This window comes from Cyrtonyx montezumae, unplaced genomic scaffold (assembly GCF_038088225.1).
Source record: "Cyrtonyx montezumae isolate F1298 unplaced genomic scaffold, pur_monq_1.0 scaffold_8, whole genome shotgun sequence".
Taxonomy (NCBI): domain Eukaryota; kingdom Metazoa; phylum Chordata; class Aves; order Galliformes; family Odontophoridae; genus Cyrtonyx; species Cyrtonyx montezumae.
Window position 1 is genome coordinate 89,614,927 of NW_027072089.1, and position 24,984 is coordinate 89,639,910.

At 40.0% G+C, this 24,984-nt stretch overlaps 1 protein-coding gene across 1 annotated transcript in view; it reads right to left on the minus strand.

The window, feature by feature from the left end:
* The window catches only part of COL15A1 (collagen type XV alpha 1 chain), a 153,101-nt gene that overhangs the window by 49,141 nt on the left and 78,976 nt on the right, over window positions 1–24,984 (minus strand). The window contains exons 15-23 of the mRNA XM_065753005.1: window positions 19,388–19,453; window positions 13,413–13,448; window positions 11,709–11,771; window positions 10,030–10,107; window positions 9,877–9,912; window positions 5,061–5,114; window positions 4,899–4,958; window positions 3,028–3,096; window positions 2,601–2,642 (exon numbers count right to left, since the gene is read on the minus strand). Of these exons, the coding sequence (XP_065609077.1) occupies window positions 2,601–2,642; window positions 3,028–3,096; window positions 4,899–4,958; window positions 5,061–5,114; window positions 9,877–9,912; window positions 10,030–10,107; window positions 11,709–11,771; window positions 13,413–13,448; window positions 19,388–19,453 (504 nt within the window). The remainder of the gene's footprint in view (window positions 1–2,600; window positions 2,643–3,027; window positions 3,097–4,898; window positions 4,959–5,060; window positions 5,115–9,876; window positions 9,913–10,029; window positions 10,108–11,708; window positions 11,772–13,412; window positions 13,449–19,387; window positions 19,454–24,984) is intronic.

Sequence of the window (24,984 nt, forward strand, 5' to 3'; positions counted from 1 at the left end):
TCTCCATTCTTTACTGGATGAGGCTGGGAGCATGACCAGTGAGGATAAGGAAAAGGCTGAGGTTCTGATTGCCTTCTTTACATCTGTCTTTAAAATTCAGGCCAGTTATCCTCAGGGTACTCCACTCTCTGACCTGGAAGTCTCAGCTGGGGAGCAGACAAAACGCCCCATGATTCAGGAGGACACAGTCAGAGACATACTAGTCCAACTGGACTACCGCAAGTCCATGTGGCCAGATTATATTCATTTGAGAGTGCTGAAGAAACTGGCAGGCGTGATAGCTGAGCTGCTTTCCATCATCTATCAGTGCTCCTTCATGACTGGTGAGGTCACAGAAGACTAGAGGCTTGCCAACATGACTCCCATCTACATGAAGGTTTGTAAGGAGGATCCGGGGAACTACAGGCCTGTTAGCTTGACCTTGGTGTCAGGGAAGGTTATGGAGTAGATTGTCCTGACAGAGATCACATGGCATGTGAGGGATGACTGGGTGATCAGGCCTAGCCAGCATGGGTTCATGAAGGGCAGGTCCTTTTTGACCAATCTGATCTCCTATGATCTAGTGACCAACTTGATGGATGAGGGAAAGGCTACCTAGACTTCAGCAAAGCCTTTGACACTGTCTCCCACAGTATTCTCTGGCAGAAGCTGGCAGCCCGTGGCTTGGACTGGTACACTCTTGGCTGGGTAAGGAACTGGCTCAAGGGCCGGGCCCAGAGATGGTGAATGGAATTAAATCCAGCTGACAACCAATCATAAGTGATGTTCCCCAGGGGTCTGTACTGGGGTCTGTCCTCTTCAATATCTTTATTGATGACCTTTATTGATGAGAGCATCGAGTGCACTCTCAGTAAATTTGCAGATGACACCACATTGGCTGGAAGTGTCGATCTACCTGGAGGTAGTGAGGCCCTACAGATGGATCTGGACAGGCTGGATAGCTGGGCTGAGGCCAATGGGATGAGGTTCAACAAGAGAAATTGTTGGGTCCTGCACTTTGGGCACAACAATCCCAGACAACGCTAAAGACCTGGGGCTGAGTGGCTGGAAGACTCTGCGGGAGAAATGGACCTTAGGATGTTGGTTGATGCTCAGCTAAACATGTGTCAGAGATGTGCTCAGGTAGCCAAAAAGGCCAATGGCATCCTGGTTTGTATCAGAAGTAGTGTTGCCAGCAGGAGCAGGGAAGGAATTGTCCCCCTGTACTCAGCACTAGTGAGGCTGCACCTTGAGTACTGTGCTCAGTTTTGGGCCCCTCACTGCAAGAAAGACGTTGAAGCCCTGAAGCATGTCCAGAGAAGGGCAACAAACCTGGTGAGCAGTCTGGAGCAAAAGGTCCTGTGAAGAATGGCTGAGGGATCTGAGATTGTTCAGTGTGGAGAAGAGGAGGCCAAGGGGAGATGTTATTGCTCTCTATAACTACCTGAAGGGAGGTTGTAGTGAGCTGAGGGTCAGTCTCTTCTCTTGTGTAACTAGTGATAGGACTAGAAGGAATGGCTTCAAGCTGTGCCAGGAGAGGTTCAGGCTGGTTGTTAGGAAATACTACTTCTCTGAAAGAGTGGTAAGGCACTGGAATGGGCTGCCCAGGGAGGTGGTGGAGTTACTAAACTTGGAGGTGTTCAAAGAACGTCTGGACGCTGTGTGGAGGGACATGGTTTAGTGAGAACTGTTGGTGATGGGTGGATGGTTGGACTGGGTGATCCTGTTGTTTTTTTCCAACCATGGTGATTCTGTGATTCTGAGTCTTCAATTGCTTATGTCCTGCTGTGTTAGTCCCTCCGACAGATACCAAGTTGACTGAAGATCTTCATGAGGACCAGAGACTGTGAACATGACTCTGCTCCTATCTGTCTATACAGTGCCTATTCTGCCTTAGTTCTCCTAGTCAGGTGACCTGTAGCAGACCCCCACTGTAATGTCACCTAACCCTGTTTTCCCTTTAATCTTTTCCCATTAGCTCTTGGTCAGTTCCTCTATCCCCTAGCAGAGTTCCATGCACTCCAACTGATCACTGGCACAGAAGGTGACCCCCTTCCTGTCCTTCCTAAAAGGCCTATATATTTTCATTACAACACTCCAGTCATGTACTATATGTGAATAGACTGCATATGAGTGTCAAACAAGGAATGTGTTCTTTCTTTTCTGATGCACTTTCCATGTCACACTGAAATATAGAAAAAGTCTTATTTTGAACAGAGAAATTGGAAACACTCGAAGACATAACAACATGGAAACATTACTTGTATGTACATCTAAAAGGTTATTTGTATATGTATATGTAAACATTAGCTTCTCAAAGCAATTCTCAAACTGTAGAAATGTGGGGTTTCGAAAGACATTGAAAGAGACAACCAAGGAATTAAATTGCTTTGAGTGAAAGGTTACCATGTTTTTAGTTCTATATTTTTTACACGTGGCTAACATTGAATATCTAAACACTTAAAAATCTGTTACCTTGGAGGCAAAGTAAAGCATATCTCTGGTGCAAAGCAGAAGTCATGGGGTAAAAAGCTGCTACCCTGGTTGTGCATATAACTACTTTCGTAATGCATTGTCATGGCCATGCATCTTGCGAAGAGCAGATTCTTTTTGTGACTTACTGTATTCTTGCAGTGAGGTCTAGGAGAAACTGGGAAAACTGTCTATTGAAATAGGATGGGAAACAAGTTTAATGAATGTAGGCAATAATACACAACATAATGTACCTAATAATAATATCTTATAGACATAACAAGAAAAAGCCAAGAGGCAAAAATCAGCACCCTCTGAACAGAGCCTGCTTGCTGCTTGGGAGCTCTCAGGGCTCTGTCAGCATGTCCCAATATGTATGCATTGGGAAAAACTTTTATACGACAGTGGCTCATTTAAAGAAATTTCTTCCTATGCATAAAAGCAAGGTAATCCACCCTAAATGCCATTCCTTGAAACAAATTTTGAGATTTTATTTTAGAAAATATTTTAAGAACAGCATATTTCTTCTTCAGAGGAAAAAGATTAACAGATTATTAGATTATTCAGTGTACTTACTCCTTTGATGTGAACAATATGTCCTGGAGGTCCAGGGGGTCCAGGGGGCCCGGGCAAACCAGGAATGCCCTGGTAAAAAAAAAGTGAAATAAAGATAATTAGACAAATCTTTTCAAATGGGCCTAGGGAACAAAGGGCAACAGCCTCAGAGAACATTGTTTAACCAAGAAGTTTTTTTACTTTTTGACTTGAGGGGAGATTGAGCTTTCCATTACAAGGACCAAGCTAAGCTGGAAGGTGAATTTTAGTATTTAGCCTAAATCTATGGAGAACAGAACAGTCTAAAGTTATTATTTCCAGGGGAAAACAAACAAATAAACATTCAGTCAAAAGCACTAAAAATTGATAAGATCTCCAAGATAATTGATAAGATCTTACAATGATAATTGTATCTTCAAGACTATTGATTATTAATTAATTATCGATCAATTAATCATTTAATTAATTATTTAATCAACCATTGATTATTAAATTAATTAATTGTTATTTATCATGCATTTGATTATTTAATTATTTAATTGTTGATTGATTATTGATTATTATTAATTATCTCCAAGATAATTGATAAGATCTCCAAATCATTGATAAGATCTTACAATGGAGGCATAACTGCCCTTCACAAAAAGCCTTAATCAACTCTTCACTGTGTCATTTAAAAACTTGGCTCTGCACCATGTTCAGCTTTCAGTCGGCACTGATGTAAGGTTCAGTGAAATGGCACATCACCTCAGTAATAGCTATAGATCTAGCTAGAGAGCTAGTGATGCATTGATTTTATCTTTTCCTGAGCACTTGAGAAAGTGCTACTAGAAGATGTAGCCTGTTTTGCTTACTTTTTTGCTTTGATTTCCCAGCCTAATAAACTTAATCTAGTGACACAAGTTTTAATAGCTTTACTAAAGTAAACAGTGCAGAAAATTAATCTTGACTCTGTTTGAAGATATGGAGAAATCTGTTCAATATTTTCTGACAGACACTGCTCATCTTTTCTGTTTGCTTTTCTCCAGTTAGAATTTGCCTAATTTCTGGTTTGATCGTCCCACAACCAGGTTTCTATCTCTTCTTAAGTCTAGCTTATTCCTACTTATGATTTCTATGATAAAGTAGTAAGAGGCCCTTGTCTTCTTCTTTTTTCTTCCAGCATATCTCTTATCCAGATGAAATATTATTAGCTGCTGTTGCAGTGAGTGCAATTTTTTTCCAGCACAGATTGGCCCATATCAGAATAGTTACAATCAATACACTAGACTGAAACACACTGCTTATGCTTATTGTTGTGTAGCCCAGTCTTCATGTTTGCCATGAGACCAGTGGAATAAATTCTACTCATCGCTTCTTATTACATAGTTACAGGATGTAGGTGGACATGTATGTGCTATCATCTTGGGAGCATATGCAGTGGTCATTACTGTAGATGCATGTACATGACAACTTAAGCAGGTAATATGTGTCAGTAACCATTTCCTTGTTAGTAGGGCAGCTGACATTTCATGACATACTTACATACTCTTTGGAAATATGCTAGCTATTTAAAAGCCCATGGGGAAATCATCAAACAATGAAGATACTACATAGTTAGGAAAAGGATTTGCAATCTCAAATCATTTGCTATTTGAACCACCTGTGTAGTGAATCACAGACAACTACCTGTTACATCTGGTATCTGAAACAAATAGCTGTATGTGTAAAAATTGTCCAGATGGACCCAGAAGTTGTCTTTCCAGTGACTTTTGTCACATACGAAAAACAGCAGGAACATCTAATAATTTCAAGCCCATTTTAACTTTTTAGTCCTGCCGTCATTTTAAAGGGATTCAGACTTGACTTTAAACTTCAACAGGATTTTTATTCAATTAACTTTAAGAACTTACATTTAATGCCTCGCCTCGTTCACCTTTCACGCCTTTCAGCCCATTCAGTCCTGGACGGCCCTGAAATAAATATGTAACAGCAGAAAAAGAAGTAGAAACAACATAGTATATGTCAGAAATTAGCTGCTCTATCTTTAATCAGTTTGAGAGCTTAACACATACCGGGCGTCCAGGGAAACCAAGTTCTCCTTTCGGTCCAGAAGGTCCTATTGGTCCCTGGCCAAATAAAAAAAAAAAGAGAACAAAATTGAACAAATGCTATATGGAATATATCTATGAGACACATTTTATTAGAAATAGAGGTATATATTTACATTTGCATTAAAAAGTAGTCTGATTGTTGAAAATGTGCTTATTTTTCTCTCTACTTGTTCTTCTAAATGATCTTTGAAGCTGAGAGGCCTGTATAAAACAGTATTAACAGTGTTCTCCGGTTTGGAAAATATTTGTCTTCTGAAATGAAACCTGAATTCTCAGCCATTGTAGTGTGTGCAATTCAAGATTAAGTTGCCATAAATCAAAGCAAAAATAAATGCATCAGCCAGTAGAAAAAAAGCTGTTAGTGGTGTACGCTTTGTGCACCTGCTTTTGGCTTGAACTGTTTTATTACTTATTTTTGAATCAGATCCTGTAAGCCTGTAGATCAGACTGAGACTTCTGATATCTCTGAACTCTGACATGTCTCTTGACAGTTTGGCTATGCGGACTCATTGGGCTGGCAGTTCAAACAGGTCCTTCTTTACACAAGTTACCCCTCAGGCCTTACAGACTGATCAAAAAAGCAGTAAACCTATGGACACCATAAGCTTTTTTCTGCCATCATCTTTCCAAAACTTCCAAAGCTACAGTTTAGACAACCTCTTTACTTATGTGTCAATCTTTCTGGTTTCATATATATATATATTTTTTCCCAGTCTAATGCTCATGAATACTTCTTGCATTATTGCATTTGTGTTTTACCTACAGCCATGGTCCCATGTGCATATGGGAGAAGCGGAAGGCTACACGTAAGTTGAATGCATAAAAACTGAAAGTTAATCTTCTGATACATAAAACATTATTGGTTACATAACCTCTGCCTGTAGATCTCATTCAGATATCTCTTGCAGTTGATAAGTGCTGTGTTTTGTCCCAAAAAATCACAGTATTTTCAATGTGCTTATTCTAACAGACTTTCTGTCACTACCAGCAATATAGCAATTAACTCACACCTATGCTGGTGAAGGAGACATTGGCTATTGCACACCCTACAACAATTTCTTGACATCACTTTAACAGTAACCAATATTTGTTGGTATTGTGACTGCTACTTCAAAGAATAAATAGTAAATAATTGAAAAAGAAGAAATCCTCACCTCTACACTCATTTACTATCAGGGAAAGCAGAGACTAAGAAGGAGGCATGTTTCTGGCAAAACTGAGTCTCCTTACAGTTCAGTTCTGCTGCAATCAATTCAAGGCATAAAACAAGCATGAGCAAATTAAGAGCTAGAAAGATTGCAAGAAGTTACCTGATAATAAACTTCCATTATTTGTGTACACTAAGTTTTGCATCAACAGAATCTTGATGGGTAAATACCATCTGGATTCAAACACCATCCTCTCGACAGTTCATTTTCTGAATTAAGCTACTGTGAAATAGATATAATTTTCAATTATCAAAATATTTTTTCCAAACTCCTCTTTGTCCTTCTGTTCATGTAATATATATTTTTTAAAGTGATTTTAATTTGTGGTAAAATTATCTGGTGTTGATGAGATGATCTATCTTAGGCATTCTTTGATTAGTTTTTTGTAATTTTTGCAATATCAGGTGTCATTAAAAAGAGTTCATTCCAGAATGAATTCCATGGGACAAATAAATTTATAGATTATATAACCTCCAGTTGAATGTTCACTAGTGCTTCCATGTCTGTTTCAATCATACTAAAACTTAGGACTGGAATAGAGATAAAACTGAGAAATGGTTAACAGGTGAATATATTGTTTGCAACATCACTAATGTAATCAGAATTATAAACTGGCTAATGAACATCTGAAACTGTCTGAAGACTTTTATTTCATTTCCTGTTTGAAGGTAACTTTGACCCATGTGATCAGTACTACTGTCTGTTGAAAGCAGTCCACTGGTGTTCTCTGACAGATATTGCACCATCAAGTTTTAAAAATGAGTCAACTCATCTTTTCCTACTCCAATATACAATTATGGAGTTTGATAAAGAAGAAATCAGAATGTTATGGGTTATTTTTGTACTTAACTTCCTATTATTTGAGCCTTAAAAGAACAGTATGATCTTGTATGGGCAATGAAGATGATTAGAAATAGTCTTTTTTTGTTGGTTTAAATAAACAGAAGTCTCTAGATCTCATGCTTTAACTGGGACTTTAAATGTACAAGATTGCACAGAGTGACAATATCAAAGTCACCTGTACTATTTCTTCTGTCAAAGCCTCTGCTTGCTCCACACAGAAGTTACAGAATCCCTGAGACAGAAGCCAGAAGTCAGCTATAAGTGAAAGAACAGAGTGAGGAAGCTGCAGAAGACTGCTTATCAGAAAAGGAAATTTCATTTGCAAAAACAGGGGAGGTGATTTGTTCAGGGTTATCACTAAGGGCTCCTATTAAATAAAGTGTGGTGGTTTGCTTTAATGACAGTGAATAGCATAACCGAGCTGGTAAAAACTTCTAATTTCCCCTGTAGTAGGAGGTCTGATTCAGTCTGTCTCTTTGACATTTTTTTCCTAATAGCACTAACCTCCTGACTATCCCCAGCCAAAATCCTGCTTGTATGTACCTAGTCTATTGTGCTCCAAACTCCTGTGATCCTCACTTCTATTCATCTGAAGTCTCAAAAAGGAGGCAACCCATTATGGGGAATTATTTTAAATTCTGGAAGCTTGCCTATAAGTTTGTTCTGCCCCAATAGCACAGAAAAATGATCACGAGTCCTCAACTATCTCAATGCTGTTCTTGGGGCAGAGCTTGACTTTATGCCAAGTGAAACAGAATAATTGGCACAAATACCCAGATAAGTTAGGCCACCAGACTGGCCAGGTACTCTGAAATTTGTATGTTATTGCTGCACAGGACTAGCAGTAACTACAAAATGTTTTTTTTTGCTGTGGGAAAATGCTAAAAAGAATCATGTTTATCTGCAGTGATGATTGAGCTAGAGGTATGCATTAAGAACCCTAGGCACTAAAAATACACTAAGATGGGAAACTTGCTGGTCAAAATCTTAAGACAGGTTCTGTCCACAAAATTATCCTACAGTGTAATCATTCACATCTGTCTGGCATGAAATTTCTCTGAATGGCCTTGTCTATACACAAACTGTATGAAAGATCTCATGGCAGTACAAAAGGTGGTGTAAACACAGAGCTTGAGACTGACAGAAAAAAGGACATGTCCTGAAGAATGCGGAGCAGTAGGATGAGAGGCAAAAGACACAAGCTAGAACAATGAGAAATTTCAAATAAATGCAGTGAAAGAAGTTATTTATCTTGAAGGTCATTATATAACCAGAACTTGCTGGCCAGAGAGGCTTCAACATCTTCTGAGAGACACTGAAGACTTGACTTCTGCACGTCCCTGAAATAAAGGGACCTGCTTTGGCCAGAGGGGTGTAAAAGGTGTCTCTGAAGTTCACTTTCATTCTAAATTACCCCATGATTTTGTGTCAAGGTGAAAGGATAAACTCCTCCAGCAGCCATAAAGAGGACAAAAGGAACTCTTCTTCTGTTTAGGTGGGATAGCTCTCTCAAGGTATTCTAATGCACAGTATTCAAGCAGTTTATCAACAGTCAGTTGAGTCAGCTAGTCCCTTGTAAAGACCCCAGCAACTGATTGCAAAATGTCCTGTTCACCTTAATGCACAGAATCATAGAATCAAGGAGTCACAGAACAGCTTGGGTTGGAAGGGGCCTCGAAGATTACCTAGATCATAGTTCTAAAGTTGGAATTTTTTGTGATTGCTACAGCCTATACTGCCTCCAGCCTTAACCTCTTTCATGAGCTCATCAGCAACCACAAAAACTACTAACAATAAGTTAGGCACAGTGGAGCTCAGGCTACATAACAGACAGATACAAAGAATGACTCAGGATTGTTGATCTTTGTAAAATGAGAGACTACAGTAAATAAATTCCTGCTCTAACAAAATTATTGTGCTTCTGTACATCTTGTGTCCAGTCAAAGACTTTAGGCCAAGTTTGTGAAACAAGGACACTAAATCCCAATTTCAGTAAATTATCTGATGCTACTTCCTGATGTGCAGCTTCCTCTAAACCCAAGGGAGTTAGTTGCAAATTCTTGGATCTTATAGAAATTGGGGCTGATACCATCTGTTGTGATGAGTTATATAATAGCATCAGAGAATAATTTAGTTCTGGTCGAACCTTTAAAGCAAGGCAAGCTTTTAAATTAGATCCTGCTGTTTAGCATCTTGCTCTGAAATCCACACCGCTCTGAGCACTTAGATCTGTGTTGAACCACTTTTACTCTCATTTTTCTTTTCCTTCTCATAATTTCCCTTGCTGCAAGATCAGTGGTACACATCTTTTTCTTGGGTACCTCTGAGGAGATCTGACTATGCTCTCCATAATTCCCTTCCATTCAGTGGCAGAGAGCAACTAGAGCACCTCTCTCTTTTTATCGTAGGGGCAAACCAGCCTAGTTCACTCACAATCTTCTCATAAGTCATACAAGTTGATAGGTCTGAAGATATTGCATGGATTAGTAAATAATTTGTGCTACCACAATTCAAATCCTCTATCAAGTCAGTAGTTTACAGTACAATATACATAAAAACAATATTTTTTTCTAAAGAACAGTGAATATCTGAAAACATGGATATTGTTTACTGTTTCTATTCAGAAGATATGAAAAATTAAAACAAGCAACATTTACAATTACTGACATCTGTAAAATAAACAAAAAATATCAAAAGAGAATCACTGAAGTTTGGAAATGTCTTACCATTGGTCCCATTGGTCCTACCACTCCAGCTTCACCCTATTGAGGACAGACACATGCAACAATTACAAGGAGAACATCCACAGTACCTATCAGAAGAGGCTGATAACAAGGCCACCCAACATTCTGGAAGAACACAAAACAGTATTAACTCACCTTCTGCCCTTTTCTTCCTAATAGTTCACTTAAAGATCCATCAGCAGTGATAATAGCTCCAGGTTCTCCTTTTTCACCCTGCAATTATAGTCAAAGTAGATCTCACTGAGATAAACTAATGCTTTCTTTTTTAAAAAGACTTTCAATTGCTCTCAGTAGATTATCTGTATGAAAAGTGTACATAAGATCTCTGTCAAAGGGAAATGGGCAATGAAATATTCCTGTGTACTGTCAGCTTAGTTACTGGTTAGTAAATCCTGTTGTAACTGTAAATTCTTTATAGAACACTAAGTAGAAAATGCCAAACTATCAGGAAAGCAAGAATCTTTATTTCTATGTCCTTGGAGCACTATGCAATTCCTTTATCGTTAAGGAACACCAATCTCCAACATTCAAATTATGAACCTCTGAGTTTCTTTTCTTCGATGCATTTTATTGAATAATGGCAACACAATTACAAATTTTAATTCCCAGTGCAAACACGTGATTGCCACCCTAGATCATTCAGTTGTAACTTTCTGCCTTCTATGTCAGGCAGTCTGAGTATCTTGATATAATAGGTTTCCCAAGAAATTTGTTTTGAAACTAACAGTTGCATTGATGATTAAAATAACTCAGGTTACAAATTTCCATTGAGTTTAATCTCCTGCAGATTTAAGGAATATTTTGAAGAGTCCTTGAGGCTTAGTTTTACTGACTTTGTTTTCTGTGAGATTTAACGGATGTGAGGCTGCAATAGAATCATTTTATAATCCTTATAGGGAAATAACCTGGTGTTTACATGTCAGAAACAGACTCTTCAGCAATGTCTGTTGTTACAATGCAAGGGAAAATGGTTTCATACTAAAGGAGTGGAGATTTAGACTGGATTTAAGGAAGAGGTTTTTTTACAATAATGGTGGTGAGGCACTGGAACAAACTGACCAGAGATGTGGTGGAAGCCCTGTCCTCAGACATTTAAGGCCAGACTGGTTCAGGCTCTGAGCAGCCTGATCTGGCTGTATGTAGATGTCCCTGTTCAATGCAGGAGATTTGGACTAGATGACCTTTACAGGACCCTCCCAGCTCTAAGGATTCTATGATTCTGTAATTTTCACTGGTGACAAACAGCTATGGACTGCATGCTGTATTCTTAGAAATCTGCACCAGTGGAGCTGATCCACTGTTAACTGTCACCACTGCTGAAACACATCATCCTCTGTCTCACTGTACTCATATCCACTGTTTGAGCACAGAATTGTTAAGCAAGCATTGATAAATGTCAGTGGGTGCAGACTTTCTTGCGTGGTAGACTTCAATGACACATCTTTGCTTCATCTGCAGTTCCATCTCAGATGTCATTTTGTCAAACTGCCCCTCTGCTGTAATCTGTAATGTGGCAACATAATTGTGTAGAATAGTGGGAAGATTAAAACTGTACTTCAGTAACACCAGTATTTGCCTCTGAAATCCTGGGCCAACATAATAAAATAGGAGGCATTATTTCAGAGCAGCTCTTGTATTATATCAGGTGTCTTGTTCAGCACTCTTTCAAATTTCTCTTAGTACATTTTTTTCACACTAGCTTATAAAATTCCAATCTCTAGTAAAATCAGAATCATAAAACTTACAATGTCACAAATGATTTGTTATCTAGTACGTTTTGTTGTATGTATTTTACGTAAAGCATTTACTCTTACCTGTTGTCCTTTGAGTCCTTTCAATCCAGGCAAACCAATATCACCCTTTGGTCCCCGAGGGCCCTAAGCAAAATCAAATATAAAAAATCCATGGTGAGTTCTGCTGAAAATATTAAGCCATTTCAGGCCATTTTACTACATGCCATTTTAAATAAATGAAACAATGTAAACTTGAATCACTCTAGTTGCAATCTAAGTCTTGATTTACAAGTCTTAGTCTTACAAGACTTAATTGCTGTCTGAATCTATGTATTTCCTAAATCAAATATCAGATAGGGATAATCTGATTAAAAAAAAGGAAAAGAATCTGATGTTTACACATATTCACAGAGGGAAATAAGCAAACGTTAACAAGAATGGAAATTCAGCCTAAAATCTTCTCTTTCCTCCCTACCATACTTTCTCTACACTCTGGTCTGTTTTTTCAATTATTTATTTATTTATTTATTTATTCATCACTAAGTCTGATTTTCAACAGAATTTTTGTAGTTATATTTTCAAGAAACAGGACAATAATATATATATATATATATATTGCTATATATATATTACTTATAGAGAGATTGCATATTCGAAATAGAGATTATTTTTGTATCTGTCCTGTAGTAAAAGTATTCTGGCCAGATCCTCTCTTGTTTTGCAATCTTCTATAATAAGTGCATTCAGAAAATCTTTCTTGTTTACTTGTCAAGAAAAAAAAAATTTACATGATTTCAGTGTTAGTGAAGAGCTATAGAAAATACACAAGGTAGGGATAAATACGGTATTTTCATGGAAAAATTCTGAAAGACTGATTATTAATTATATCATTTTCTAAATATTGTCAGCTCTTTTTTAACTGAATAGCATTTTGAGGGTTTTTTTAAATGATATTTATTTTGTATGGTTTCCTGTGGTATCCTACCATACACAGGACCCAGTAAACAATCCTTTGTATAATTTTGGATTATTTGACAACATTATTTGTCAACTTCCCCAGTTTTGAACTTATTTTCAGGCAGTACAAATGGTCTTGAGATCACATGAACACATCTAAACCATAAAACACTCAAAATAAGGGAAAATAATGTTATCACATTATATAAAATATAGATATGATAATACAAACAATACTATAAGTCACAAAACAGATAATGCTTGTATGAGATAGCATTACGAACACAATAGGGAACATAATATAACGCACTATTTTTGGCTGTGTAATGCTTCTAATATGGCATCCTTAAAAAAAGTGGTTATTCTAAAAAAATTGTTGAATTTTATTAAAAAAATACCCTCTTATGTCTTTTTATCATCCTAAAAGACTTGAGAAATAGTAAACCTAGCAGTTCTCTACAGTGGTAACAAAAAAAAAAAAAAGGCTTAAGGAATAATATAATTCCATATACATATGAAGACAGTGTTTAGAAGCCCATTTTTGTTCCATTTATTCCTATTTCACACAGAACTTTTCCTTTGGTAGTACTTTTTCATTAGACTCTAATATATTTGAACTACAATACTGACTCTGAGATGAGCAGAAATGTGAGTTGTACATATAACAGTATATTTTCCAGGGCTAATTTCTACTGTAAACATTGATTAAAAAATACTGTCTTATAGGAAAATTCATCAGACTTTATACAAATTCTGTTCAATATAGTTCTTGAAATATTAAAACATACTGAAAAACGCTTACTTTGACTGTAGGAACATAATACTTACAGGAAATCCTGGTAAACCTGGCTTACCATCTGGCCCCTGCAAAACACAAAGACTTACTCACAGCCACATAACACAGACTTGGAAAACAGTACGGATTTTCGGTGTATTGTCTAATTTTTGAGTATTAATTGATTGAGTATTAATTTTTGAGTATTGATTGATTTTTGAGTATTGTATTAATTGATTGAGATTAATTTTTGAGTATTAATTGGCTCAGTCCTCGTGATCAACTGCTTTGGAGTCGGCACAGCCGGAGCTGCAGTGGCTGATTGAGGTACAGGGTGGGTTTTCGGGAGGTTCCAGTCTCTCAGGATCCGAGTGAGAGCAGGCAGTCCCAACGGCTGTTCTCGCGAGAGGTTAACGAAGCGTTAACGAGGCGCAGGTGTTAACGAGGTAGGTGTTAACGAGGCATAGGCGTTGCCAGGGTTTCAGCGCCCTCGCCCACACTCCTCAGCTGATTAGGACTGAAGGGGTATATCCCTGAAGGGCTCAGGGAGGGCCGCGAAGTATCACATTACAATTCATATCTATCTATATATTATTATAAACCATTATTTATTTATTTACTCTCAATTTTTTTTTCGTTTCTTTGTTTTTATTTTTTTCTGTCATGGTCTCTACAAGACAGAGGGCTTGCCTTAAGAAGGCTGTGGCAACCCAGACAGAAGGTCTGCCTAGAAGTGTGGCTACACAGGTCTCTGGTTGCAAGGAGTGTCAGAGCCTGCTACTACTAGATGAGGGTGCTAAGCAGTTCTCCTGTGCAAGGTGTGAGCAGGTGGAAGATCTGCTTAACATGGTGGTTGAATTGAAGGAGGAGGTTGAGAGACTGAGGGCCATCAGGGACTGTGAGAGGGAGATTGACTGGTGGAGTAACTCCTTAGAGTGCCAGAGAGAAAGGTACCAGGGAGATCCCCCACAGTTTCTGGTGGACTCCCTGACCTGTCCCCATAGGGCAGAAGGGGGATATCTGAGGGATAGGGCGGGCTGGCAGAGAGTCCCTGCTCGGTGCCGTGGGCGATCTCCCCCTCTGCCTCCCCAGTGCCCCCAGATACCCCTAAGCAATAGATTTGCAGCATTGGAAGTTGAAGAGGTGATAAGGGGTGAAGTGCAGGAAGATTCCCGCAGGAGGTCACCAATGGCAAGGCAGTCACCTCCGTGCATTGAGACTGCTGCTACTAAGAAAGAAAGGAAGGTGATCGTAGTGGGTGGCTCCCTTCTAAAGGGAACTGAGGGCCCCATTTGCAGACCAGACCCAAACCGCAGGGAAGTGTGCTGTCTCCCTGGGGCTCGAATCAGGGACATTACTAGAAGACTCCCGGACTTGATACGCCCCACCGACTACTACCCATTACTAGTAGTTCAGGCAGACTGCAATGAAATATCTCAGAGAAGTCTGCGAACTATGAAAAGAGATTTTAGGGGATTAGGGCGATTAGTTCAAGGGGTGGGAGCACAAGTGGTGTTTGCTTCCATACCTTCTGGGGTGGTGAAGGACACAGAATGGGCTAGGAAAACACAAGTGATGAATAACTGGCTGAGAGGTTGGTGTAGAGATAGACACTTTGGGTTTTTTGACCATGGGACAGTTTACTCGGCTCCTGGCCTGTTATCTGTTGATGGGACACACCTATCCCAAAGGGGGAAACGAATCCTAGCACAGGAGCTAGCTGGACTCATTGAGAGAGCTTTAAACTAGCTGTGACGGGGGAAGGGGATAAAACAGGGCTCTCCAGTAAAGCGCCTAAGGAGGCTGTGCTGGAAAAAGGGGTGAGGCAGATATCTCAGCTGAAGTGCATCTATACCAATGCACGCAGCATGGGCAATAAACAAGAAGAGCTTGAAGCCATTGTGAGGCAGGCTAACTATGACCTTGTAGCTATTACAGAAACATGGTGGGACCTCTCCCATGACTGGAATACTGGGATTGATGGCTACAAGCTCTTCAGAAGGGATAGACAGGGAAGAAAGGGTGGTGGAATAGCTCTCTATATCAAAGAGTGTTTTGATGTTGAAGAACTAGTGGTTGGAAATGACAAAGTAGAGTGTCTATGGATAAGGATCAGGGGGATAGTCTTTAGGAGTGACATCGTGGTGGGGGTCTGTTATAGACCACCTAGTCAGGATGAAGAAATAGATGAGATGTTCTATAAACAACTCGTAAATGTTGCACGATGGCCAGCACTCGTTCTCATGGGGGACTTCAACTTCCCTGATATATGCTGGAAATACAATACTGCGCAGAGGAAGCAGTCCTTGAGATTTCTAGAATGTGTGGATGATTGCTTCCTGACTCAGCTGGTGCAAGAGCCTACCAGGGGAGATGCCTTGCTTGACCTACTTTTCACTAACAGGGAAGGACTAGTAGGGGATGTGAAGGTTGGAGATTGTCTTGGCCGGAGTGACCATGAAATGGTGGAGTTTGCTATTCTGGGTGCCGTCAAGAGGGTGACTAGCAAAACTATTACCTTGGACTTCCAGAGGGCAGACTTTGACCTGTTCAGGACGCTTGTTGCAAGGGTCCCTTGGGACTTGCTCCTGAAGGGTAAAGGGGTCCAGGAAGCCTGGATGCTCCTCAAGATGGAAATCTTAAAGGCACAGGAGCAGGCAGTCCCGGAGTCCTGTAAGTCAAGCCGGAGGAGCAAAAGACCAGTGTGGATGAACCGGGATCTTTTGTTGAGACTCCGAGAGAAAAAGAGAGTCTATGTCCTCTGGAAGATGGGACAGGCTACTTGGGGTGACTACAGAGAACTGGCCAAGATCTGCAGGCAGAAAATTAGAAATGCTAAAGCCCAGCTTGAAATTAGGCTGGCTACTGCTGTAAAGGAGAACAGGAAACCCTTTTACAAATATATTAACAGCAGGAGAAAAACTAAGGAAAATTTCCCTCCTTTACTCAACGAGGCAGGCAATATAACCACAGACGATAAGGAAAAGGCTGAGGTTCTCAATGCCTTCTTCACATCTGTCTTTAATAGACAGGACAGTTATCCACATGGTACTTGCCCTGACCTGGAAGTCCGGGACGGGGTGCATAATGCACCCCCTGTGATTCAAGCAGAGACAGTCAGAGATCTTCTCCTCCATCTGAACTGCCACAAGTCCATGGGGCCAGATGGGATCCACCCAAGGGTGCTGAGGGAGCTAGCAGAGGTGATTGCCGAGCCACTTTCTGCCATCTATCAGCATTCCTGGTTATCTGGAGAGGTCCCACAAGATTGGAGGCTTGCCGATGTGACTCCCATCTTCAAGAAAGGCCGTAAGGAAGACCCGGGGAACTACAGGCCTGTCAGCCTGACCTCGGTATCAGGGAAAGTTATGGAACAGATGATATTGAGGGAGATCACACGACACGTGCATGGCAATAAAGGGATCAGACCCAGCCAGCACGGGTTCACCAGGGGCAGGTCGTGCTTGTCCAACCTCATCTCCTTCTATGACTGGGTGACCAGACAGGTAGATGAGGGAAAGGCTGTTGATGTAGTCTACCTGGACTTCAGCAAGGCCTTTGACACGGTCTCCCACAGTATTCTCCTAAGGAAACTGGCAGCCCGTGGTGTGGACAGGTTCACTCTTCTCTGGGTGGAGAACTGGCTGGAGGGCCGTGCCCAGAGGGTAGTGGTTAATGGAGTTAAGTCCAGCTGGCGTCCTGTAACGAGTGGTGTCCCCCAAGGGTCAGTTTTGGGGCCCATCTTGTTTAATATCTTTATTGATGACCTAGACGAGGGAATTGAGTGTATGCTCAGTAAGTTTGCAGATGACACGAAGCTGGGAGGATGTGTCAAACTGCCTGAGGGTAGGGAGGCCCTTCAGAGGGATTTGGATAGGCTGAACAGCTGGGCTGAGCTCAATGGGATGAGGTTCAATAAGACCAAGTGCCGGGTCCTGCACTTTGGCCACAATAACCCCATGCAATGCTATAGGCTTGGGGCAGAATGGCTTGAAGAATGTAAAGAGGAAAAGGACCTGGGGGTGTTGGTTGATGCTCGGCTCAACATGAGCCGGCAGTGTGCCCAGGTGGCCAAGAAGGCCAACAGCATCCTGGCCTGTATTAGAAATAGTGTAGCCAGCAGGAGCAGGGAGGTGATCATCCCCCTGTACTCAGCTCTGGTACGGCCGCACCTCGAGTACTGTGTTCAGTTTTGGCCCCCTCACTACAAGAAGGACATTGAGGCCCTGGAGCGTGTTCAGAGAAGGGCAACAAAACTGGTGAGGGGCCTGGAGCACAAGTCTTATGAGGAGCGGCTGAGGGAGCTGGGATTGTTCAGTCTGGAGAAGAGGAGGCTCAGAGGAGGCCTTATTGCACTCTACCACTTCCTGAAGGGGGGTTGTGGTGAGGAGGGGGTAGGTCTCTTCTCCCTGATAAGTAATGACAGGACGAGAGGGAATGGCCACAAGTTGCGCCGGGGAAGATTTAGATTAGACCTGAGGAAGCATTTCTTTTCTGAAAGAGTGGTCAGGCACTGGAATGGCCTGCCTAGGGAGGTGGTTGAGGCACCATCCCTAGCGCTGTTCAAGAAGCGTTTAGATGAGGTGCTAAAGGACTTAATTTAGTAGTTGGGTAGAGATAGTGATAGGAGGATGGTTGGACTAGATGATCTTATAGGTCCTTTCCAACCTTATGAACTTATGAACTTATGAACTTATGAACTTATGATCTGGAGTAGCTAAACTGAATTAAGAACATAATTAAACCAGTGGTAAAGTTGTGGTCATTTCAAAATATCTCATGCTTCTAACTTTTTCTGAGACATTCAAATTTACTTTCCAAAACTGAAGGGAAAGATATCCAGGAAAGTCTGAATAAACATGACATTTGTAAATCAGACACTTCTAAGTCTTTTACAGAGTCCACACAGAAATCACAGTAGCCCTCCTCCCTTTTCCATTGAACCCCTGGTTGCCAAGATAGAAAACAGCATGTCAACTAGATTGTGAATATAAATATGGATTTGGATTTGTACTGGTTAAGATTGCCCCACTGTGTTATCTGCAGAGTCACACTTTAGTTCTCATTTAAATCATGTGAACATACATTACTTTAGTCATTATGATAATCCAACCTTCTCCCAGTCTATGATCAACTGCAGTTGAACTGCGGTAATAAACACCACACAGGAGGAGTATCCTATATTCTGGCATCTGTAGTGTCCAGGGATTAAGAGTCTGCTATCAGGTGCACACACTTTTGTTTTTTTATCAGGTTTTGAATGTGAGGGGTATTCACATTCAATAATAAGCAAAATAAAAGCAAGATAATAAGCAAAATAAAATGAACAAACAACAGTCTGCAAATGAAACTGAAGCCATGTTCTTAGTTTGTGGAATTCAAATGTTGTGAAGTGCAATATATTATAGCTTTTCAGGCAAGCTCTACCTAACATGGAACGGACTCTACAGCCTGAAGAAGATAGATTTCTAGTTCTAATTACTAGGATCTAGTCTCAGTAATTTGAAAACCTTACTAGGAACCATCCATCACTTTAAATATTTAACCACAGCCAGAAATTTCACATCTGTTGTTTTATGAGATTTCCTGATTATCATCCACAGATATAATTGCTGTGAAATTAAATTAATACACAGGAGCTTAGTATTCATTGTTGTAATGTCAGGAAGAACTGAATAAAATATTTCATCCCAAGATATCATGAATACAGAAAATAAGAAAAAACATTATGTACATATGCATCCCTATTATTGCATCAGTTACACATTTCTGTCATTCTGATCATATTGTTGAGATTCAGAGCTAAAGCAAGCACTTCAATTCCTTTCTTTCAGGCAAAAGTTTAAGAACTAATTAACCCACACAGAATATATGTGTTCCCTGAAGTACTCTCACACAGCTTATTGCTGAATCTAGTGGGAGTTATACACATTTTTAAAGCACAGGAAACTCTCAGCTTTGGATACTTAAAAAAAACCCAACCATTAAAGACAGAGCAAGGAAATTTAATAAGAGAGCATATACTCACAGGAGGCCCAAGCAGTTTTTCAATTGCGGTGAAGTTAAAAATTCCTTTTGTATCATTGAGAAGTAGCTAAAGAAGTGGTTTAAGATCAAGTTATTTCAAATACCAAACTGAGCACCTGGGGGTATGCATACACTTTTAGAAATCTGCAGAAAGTTAAAACATCTTATTTTAAATATGCTGAGAACACCACAAGTAAGGTCACAGGAAATGTTAGTTGATATAACTTTTGTTACAAATCTGGAATAGCAGTATGTAGCAATTGCATTTTACTCGTTAAGTAAGGATTTCAGAATGTTTTAAAAACTTTCATTAACTGACACATACATTTTTAAGTTTAAAACTGTAACTTCATGTGTTGTAATCTGAGGTCATTTCTCCATGGTAAAGATTAAAATAAAAATTTTATACTCCAGTATGTCACTGGCATTCTGACATGGTGAACTTATCTGACCACAATCTACCTTGTAAATTCAAAGCTAGAATTATGTTTGGGACATGTCTGCATCACACAATGCAGTGCCATGGTAGCAATTCTTAAGTTAGCTCTGATCATGCTGCTGTATCTAGATGGTGCAATACAGAGTAATCAATGAAACTAGCTTGGATCCCCAAAACTGTATAGTTTATCGAGAGTAGTACCATAGCTAATGAGTTCTGAGTCTTATGAAGCCTAAACAGAGAAAAGTAATAACAATGCATTTATGCTTCTTTCTATCCTGGTACTAGTGATCTTTACATTAACTCAGACATCTCTTCAGATTTTGAAAGTTCAAAAGGGTGTACCCCTGCTGTTAAGTGACACAGGCAAACTGATAACAGTAGACAAGGAGAAGGCTGAGGTACTCAACAACATTTTTGCCTCAGTCTTCTCTGATAACTGCTCATCACACAGACCTTGAACAATTGATTTGGAAGGAGGGGCTGGGGAAGCAATGTCCCTCCTGTTGTGAGTGAAGATCACACACATGAACACCTGAGGAACATCAACAAGTCTGTGGGTCCTGTGAGATGCATCCTGAGGGAATTGGCTGATATGGTCACCAAGCTGCTCAATTATATTTGAAAAGTCACAGCAGTCATTTAAAGTCCCTGGAGACCGGAAAAAAGGTAGTATCACATCAATTTTTAAGAAGGCTAAAAAGAATGACCTGGGGAACTACTGACCTGTCAGTCTCACTTCTGTGCTAGGAAAGATTATAGAGCAGATCCTCCTGGAAGCTATGCCAGGACATATGGAAGACAGAGAGGTAATGTGGGAGAAACAGTATGGCTTCACGGAGGGCGAATCCTGCCTTACCAAGCAAGAAGCCTTCTATGATGGTATAACTGCATCAATGGACAAGTGAAGAGCCAATGATGTCATCTATCTGGACTTCAGTTAGGCCTTAGACTTGATTCCCTCTTCTCTCCAAACCAGAAATATATGGATTTGAAGGATGGACTATTCTATGGATGAAAAACTAACTGCAGGATTGAAGCCAGAGAGTGGTGGTCAATGGCTCAATGTCTAGATGGAGATTACTTGATGTGTGGTGCCTCCAGAAGTCAGTGCCCTTAGAGATACTCTTTAAAATATTCATCGTTGACTTTGACAGTGGGGTTGAGTGCAGGTTTGTGGATGACACCAAGCCTTGGAGTGCGGTCAATGTTCCAGGTGGATGGGATGCCATTCAGAGGGACCTAGACAAGCTTGAGCAGTGGGCCCATGTGAATATCATGAAGTTCATCAACCCAAGTGCAAGGTCTTGCACCTGGATTGTGGCAACCCCCACTATCAATACAAGCTGGAGGATGTAAGGATAGAGCACAGCCCTGACAAAAAGGACATGGGGATACTGGTGGATAGGAATCTGGATATGTGCCAGTAATGTCCCCTTGCAGCCAAAAAAGCCAATCATATCCTGGGATACATCAAAAGAAGCATGGTCAGCAGGTTGAGGGAGGTAATCCTGCCCCTCTACTCTGCACTGGTCAGGCCTCACCTGGAATACTGCGCACAGGAGTGGAATCCTCAGTGCAGAAGAGACATAGATCTGTTGGGAGTGCATCCAGAGAAGGGCCACAAAAATGATCCATGGAGTGAAGCACTTCTCCTAGGAGGACAGGCTGAGAGAACTGGGGCTGTTCAGCCTGGAGAAGAGAAGGCTCTGAGGTGAACAAATAGTGGCCTTTCAGTATCTAAAGGGGAGCTACAAGAAAGAAGGTGATGGACTCTTAAGCAGGGTCTGTGGTGACAGGACTAGGGGAAATGGTTTCAAACTTAAAAAGGGTAGATTTAGGTTGGAAATAAGGAAAAAGTATTTTACAGGGAGGGTGGTGAGGAACTGGAACAAGTTGCTCAGAGATGTGGGAGAAGCTACGTGTGTCCCTGGAGGCATTCAAGTCCGGGCTGGAGCAATGTGATCTAACTTGAGGATGTCCTTGTTCATTGCAGAGGAGTTTGACTAGATGACCTTTAAAGGTTCCTTTCTAGTTTAAGGATTCAATGATTTTGCTCATAGAATTAGATTAATGAAGCTGGACCACGACTTTTAATCCAACTTCCTGTTCAAAGCTGGACAAGTGCAGTAGGGTCTCAGACACCTCCTGGAATGAAAATGCCACAGTTTTTTCTTAGCAACCAATTCCAGTATTTGAGCTTCCTCAGGAAAAAAAACAAAACAAAACAAACAAAACAACAACAACAACAAAAAAACCACAAACCTCATATTGAATCAGAATTTCTCACTTTCCAACTTGTGGCCATTCAGGTCTCATGGTAATGCTATATAACTCTATGCAGAGGTTGGCTCCATCTTCTCTGTAACCCCTGATTAGGTAGCTATAAATAGCAACAAAATCTCTCCATAGCCTTATTTTCTCCAGGTTGAACAAAGGCAGTGTTTTCAGCATCCTCACACACCATCTGTACTGGACCCTTACTATCTTGATAGTCCTGCATGGGGCTTTCTTCACTATGTTAACATATTTCTTGTACATGGATGCAGCTGGACATGGTACTCCAGATACAGTTCTGTGAATGCCCATCACAACTTTTTGAGCCCAACACTTGAGCCAATTTTTCACCTATTTTATCATCCTTTTAACTAATTCATAGGTGAACAGCTTGGTGATAAGACTATGGAACACTATGGTTTAAAATCTATAAGCTAACTTTCTAGTTAAATAGGTCTTCTGAATGCTACATAATACAATTGCACATTATGTCGAGTATGTAACTACTTCCACTTTCAGCTGTAGATGAAAAGAGATTCTTATTTAGTTTTGTCATTTGTTTCATTTCTTTCATTATAACACCCCAACAAAGTGATAATATAACCTTGTTTTGAATTCAGAAACATGTACCAAATACTTTTAGAATCTTGATCTAATACCAGAGCAGAACATAGATTCATGTGCCAGGATTCTCTCACACATGAAAAAGTATGTTGTACTGAAGGTACTGTGGAATCTGAATGCCTCTTCTGCATGTAATGATGTCCAGATCATAGCTGCCAGATCACAGACCTTTGTATCATTTGTTCTGAATGTAGTATACAGGACCAAATTTTGAAGTTGGTTTGAAAAAATTCTCATTTAAGTCACTGCTTTGAATGGCTGTTTGACCAGATGTTCTCCCTTCCAACTACTGTATGAGTCTCTGAATACTATTTTTCTAATCTGGGATGTGAGGAACACAATTGCATAGTCTTATTGTATGTCCTACTCTATCCTATGCTAGCTTATCCATCTGAGCATGGCAGTTTATGGTAAACTTTCTGTACTGTGAGTTACTATTGGCATCATGATTCATGCAGTAGAAGTCATTTCTACCAGATGCTGCTCCCTGATTTGTGCCCATATCTTCTACAAAAAAACACTGGAAGACTGTCATTGAAGCAAATAAAAAGTCTGTTTACGTCCTGCAGGCAGCGCTTTTCCTCTCCTTCCTTCTCTTATATATATACACTGTGCATAGTATTAGATTGTGTAGTATTTTGGAATATCAAAGAACAGAAAAATTGGATGTTGTTGTTTTTATATAAGGGCAGACTTCTGACTGATATAGCAGAAGCGAGTAGAGGAGGTAGAAAGGATTGTCAGTTTGTGAGGTGTCAAAAGGTAATGCTGAAGCCTACTGCAGACCTCAGTTTTATCTTAAATTGAAAGAATTACTGCAAGCAGACCTAACAATTTCATTTAGAATTACAGAACCAACTGTTGTGATATGGATATGGGTTTAACCCAGATAGAGCAAATTTCTGAATTGAACGACAGATGTTCTACGTTTTTGGATAATTTAATCTTCTGCCTCAGTATATGTATTTTAAGCAGAGAATAGATGGCTCTTGCTGTACGTCCACGGAATATTTGTTCACTACAGATGTTCATAAAGCCATGTATCTATGCACCCTACTTTGTAAAGGAGCTTACTTCTTAAACTCTGAGGCATTTAGAAAACTGCTTTCTGTACAGATTTTTAATACACTGGGTAAAGTACAGCTTCTAGTAGGCTCAATACATTTCTTTAGCTCAGTGAAAGTAATCCTTATAGAAGTTCAGGAGAATTCAAAGGATGTATGGGAGGTTTCTTCAGAAACATTAGATAGATATGTGAACTGTGACTACCACAGCACATAGAAAGCCATGCAGCTTCCAGCAAAGTAATGTAATTAGTTTTCTATGTCAGCTTAATTAACATTTTTGCATTTCTTATACATGCTGCCCTCCTCCAGTATTTTTGAAGTGTAAATTACTGCAAACAGAGCTATCTAGTCACTAGTATGAATGAATGCCCCACAGTTACACTGTAGCAGGGCTGGGAGAAAACGTAAGTTTTATGTCAACATCTCTGTAACATGCACTCCTCTTCCTTTCACAGCTATTTAAGGAAATTTTAAGTTTCACAGAAACATTATGAAGCATAGAGATGGTGATACTCCCACTTTGAGCAGGTGTTTGAAGTACATGATCTTCGGATATCATCAAATCATGGAATGGCATGGGTTGAAAAGGACCTCAAAGATCATCTAGTTTTGACCCCCCTTCCAACCAACATTTCTGTGTATTTATATTTCTGCTCACCAAGGACTTAGCATGACAAGTCTATGTCAGAAGTTAAGAATAGATAATAATAATAATAAAAAGTAATTCTTTGAGATTGGCTAGTCTGTGGGATGCCAATTTATGCTATATTTGCTGTGAACAGCAAATACTGTAGGTGGATGGTTGGACTAGATGACATTGGAGGTCTTTTCCAAACTCAGTGATTCTGTGATTCTATTATATTTTTTGTCAGTTTGAAAGGGGATTCATCCTAATCTTTAGCTATCATTACTGCTAACTAGAATTATTTTTACAAGGGCTAATGTACTAAAGCCAAACCTGACTCCACAAAAATAGGCAGATAGAGGATATTGGGCAGTTCTAGCTTTAGCTAGAAGCTGAAGTTTCTAGCATTTTACCTTTTGATACTTTTGTCTTTTGCTTACACTACAGAGTCAGTACTCTGGTTTGTATAGTGGATACCTGCTAGAAAAACCAATGCTATATCTCTCTTCTCCATATTGATGTTACTCACATAGCTTGTTATGTTAAACATTCCCAGTTTTGTATTT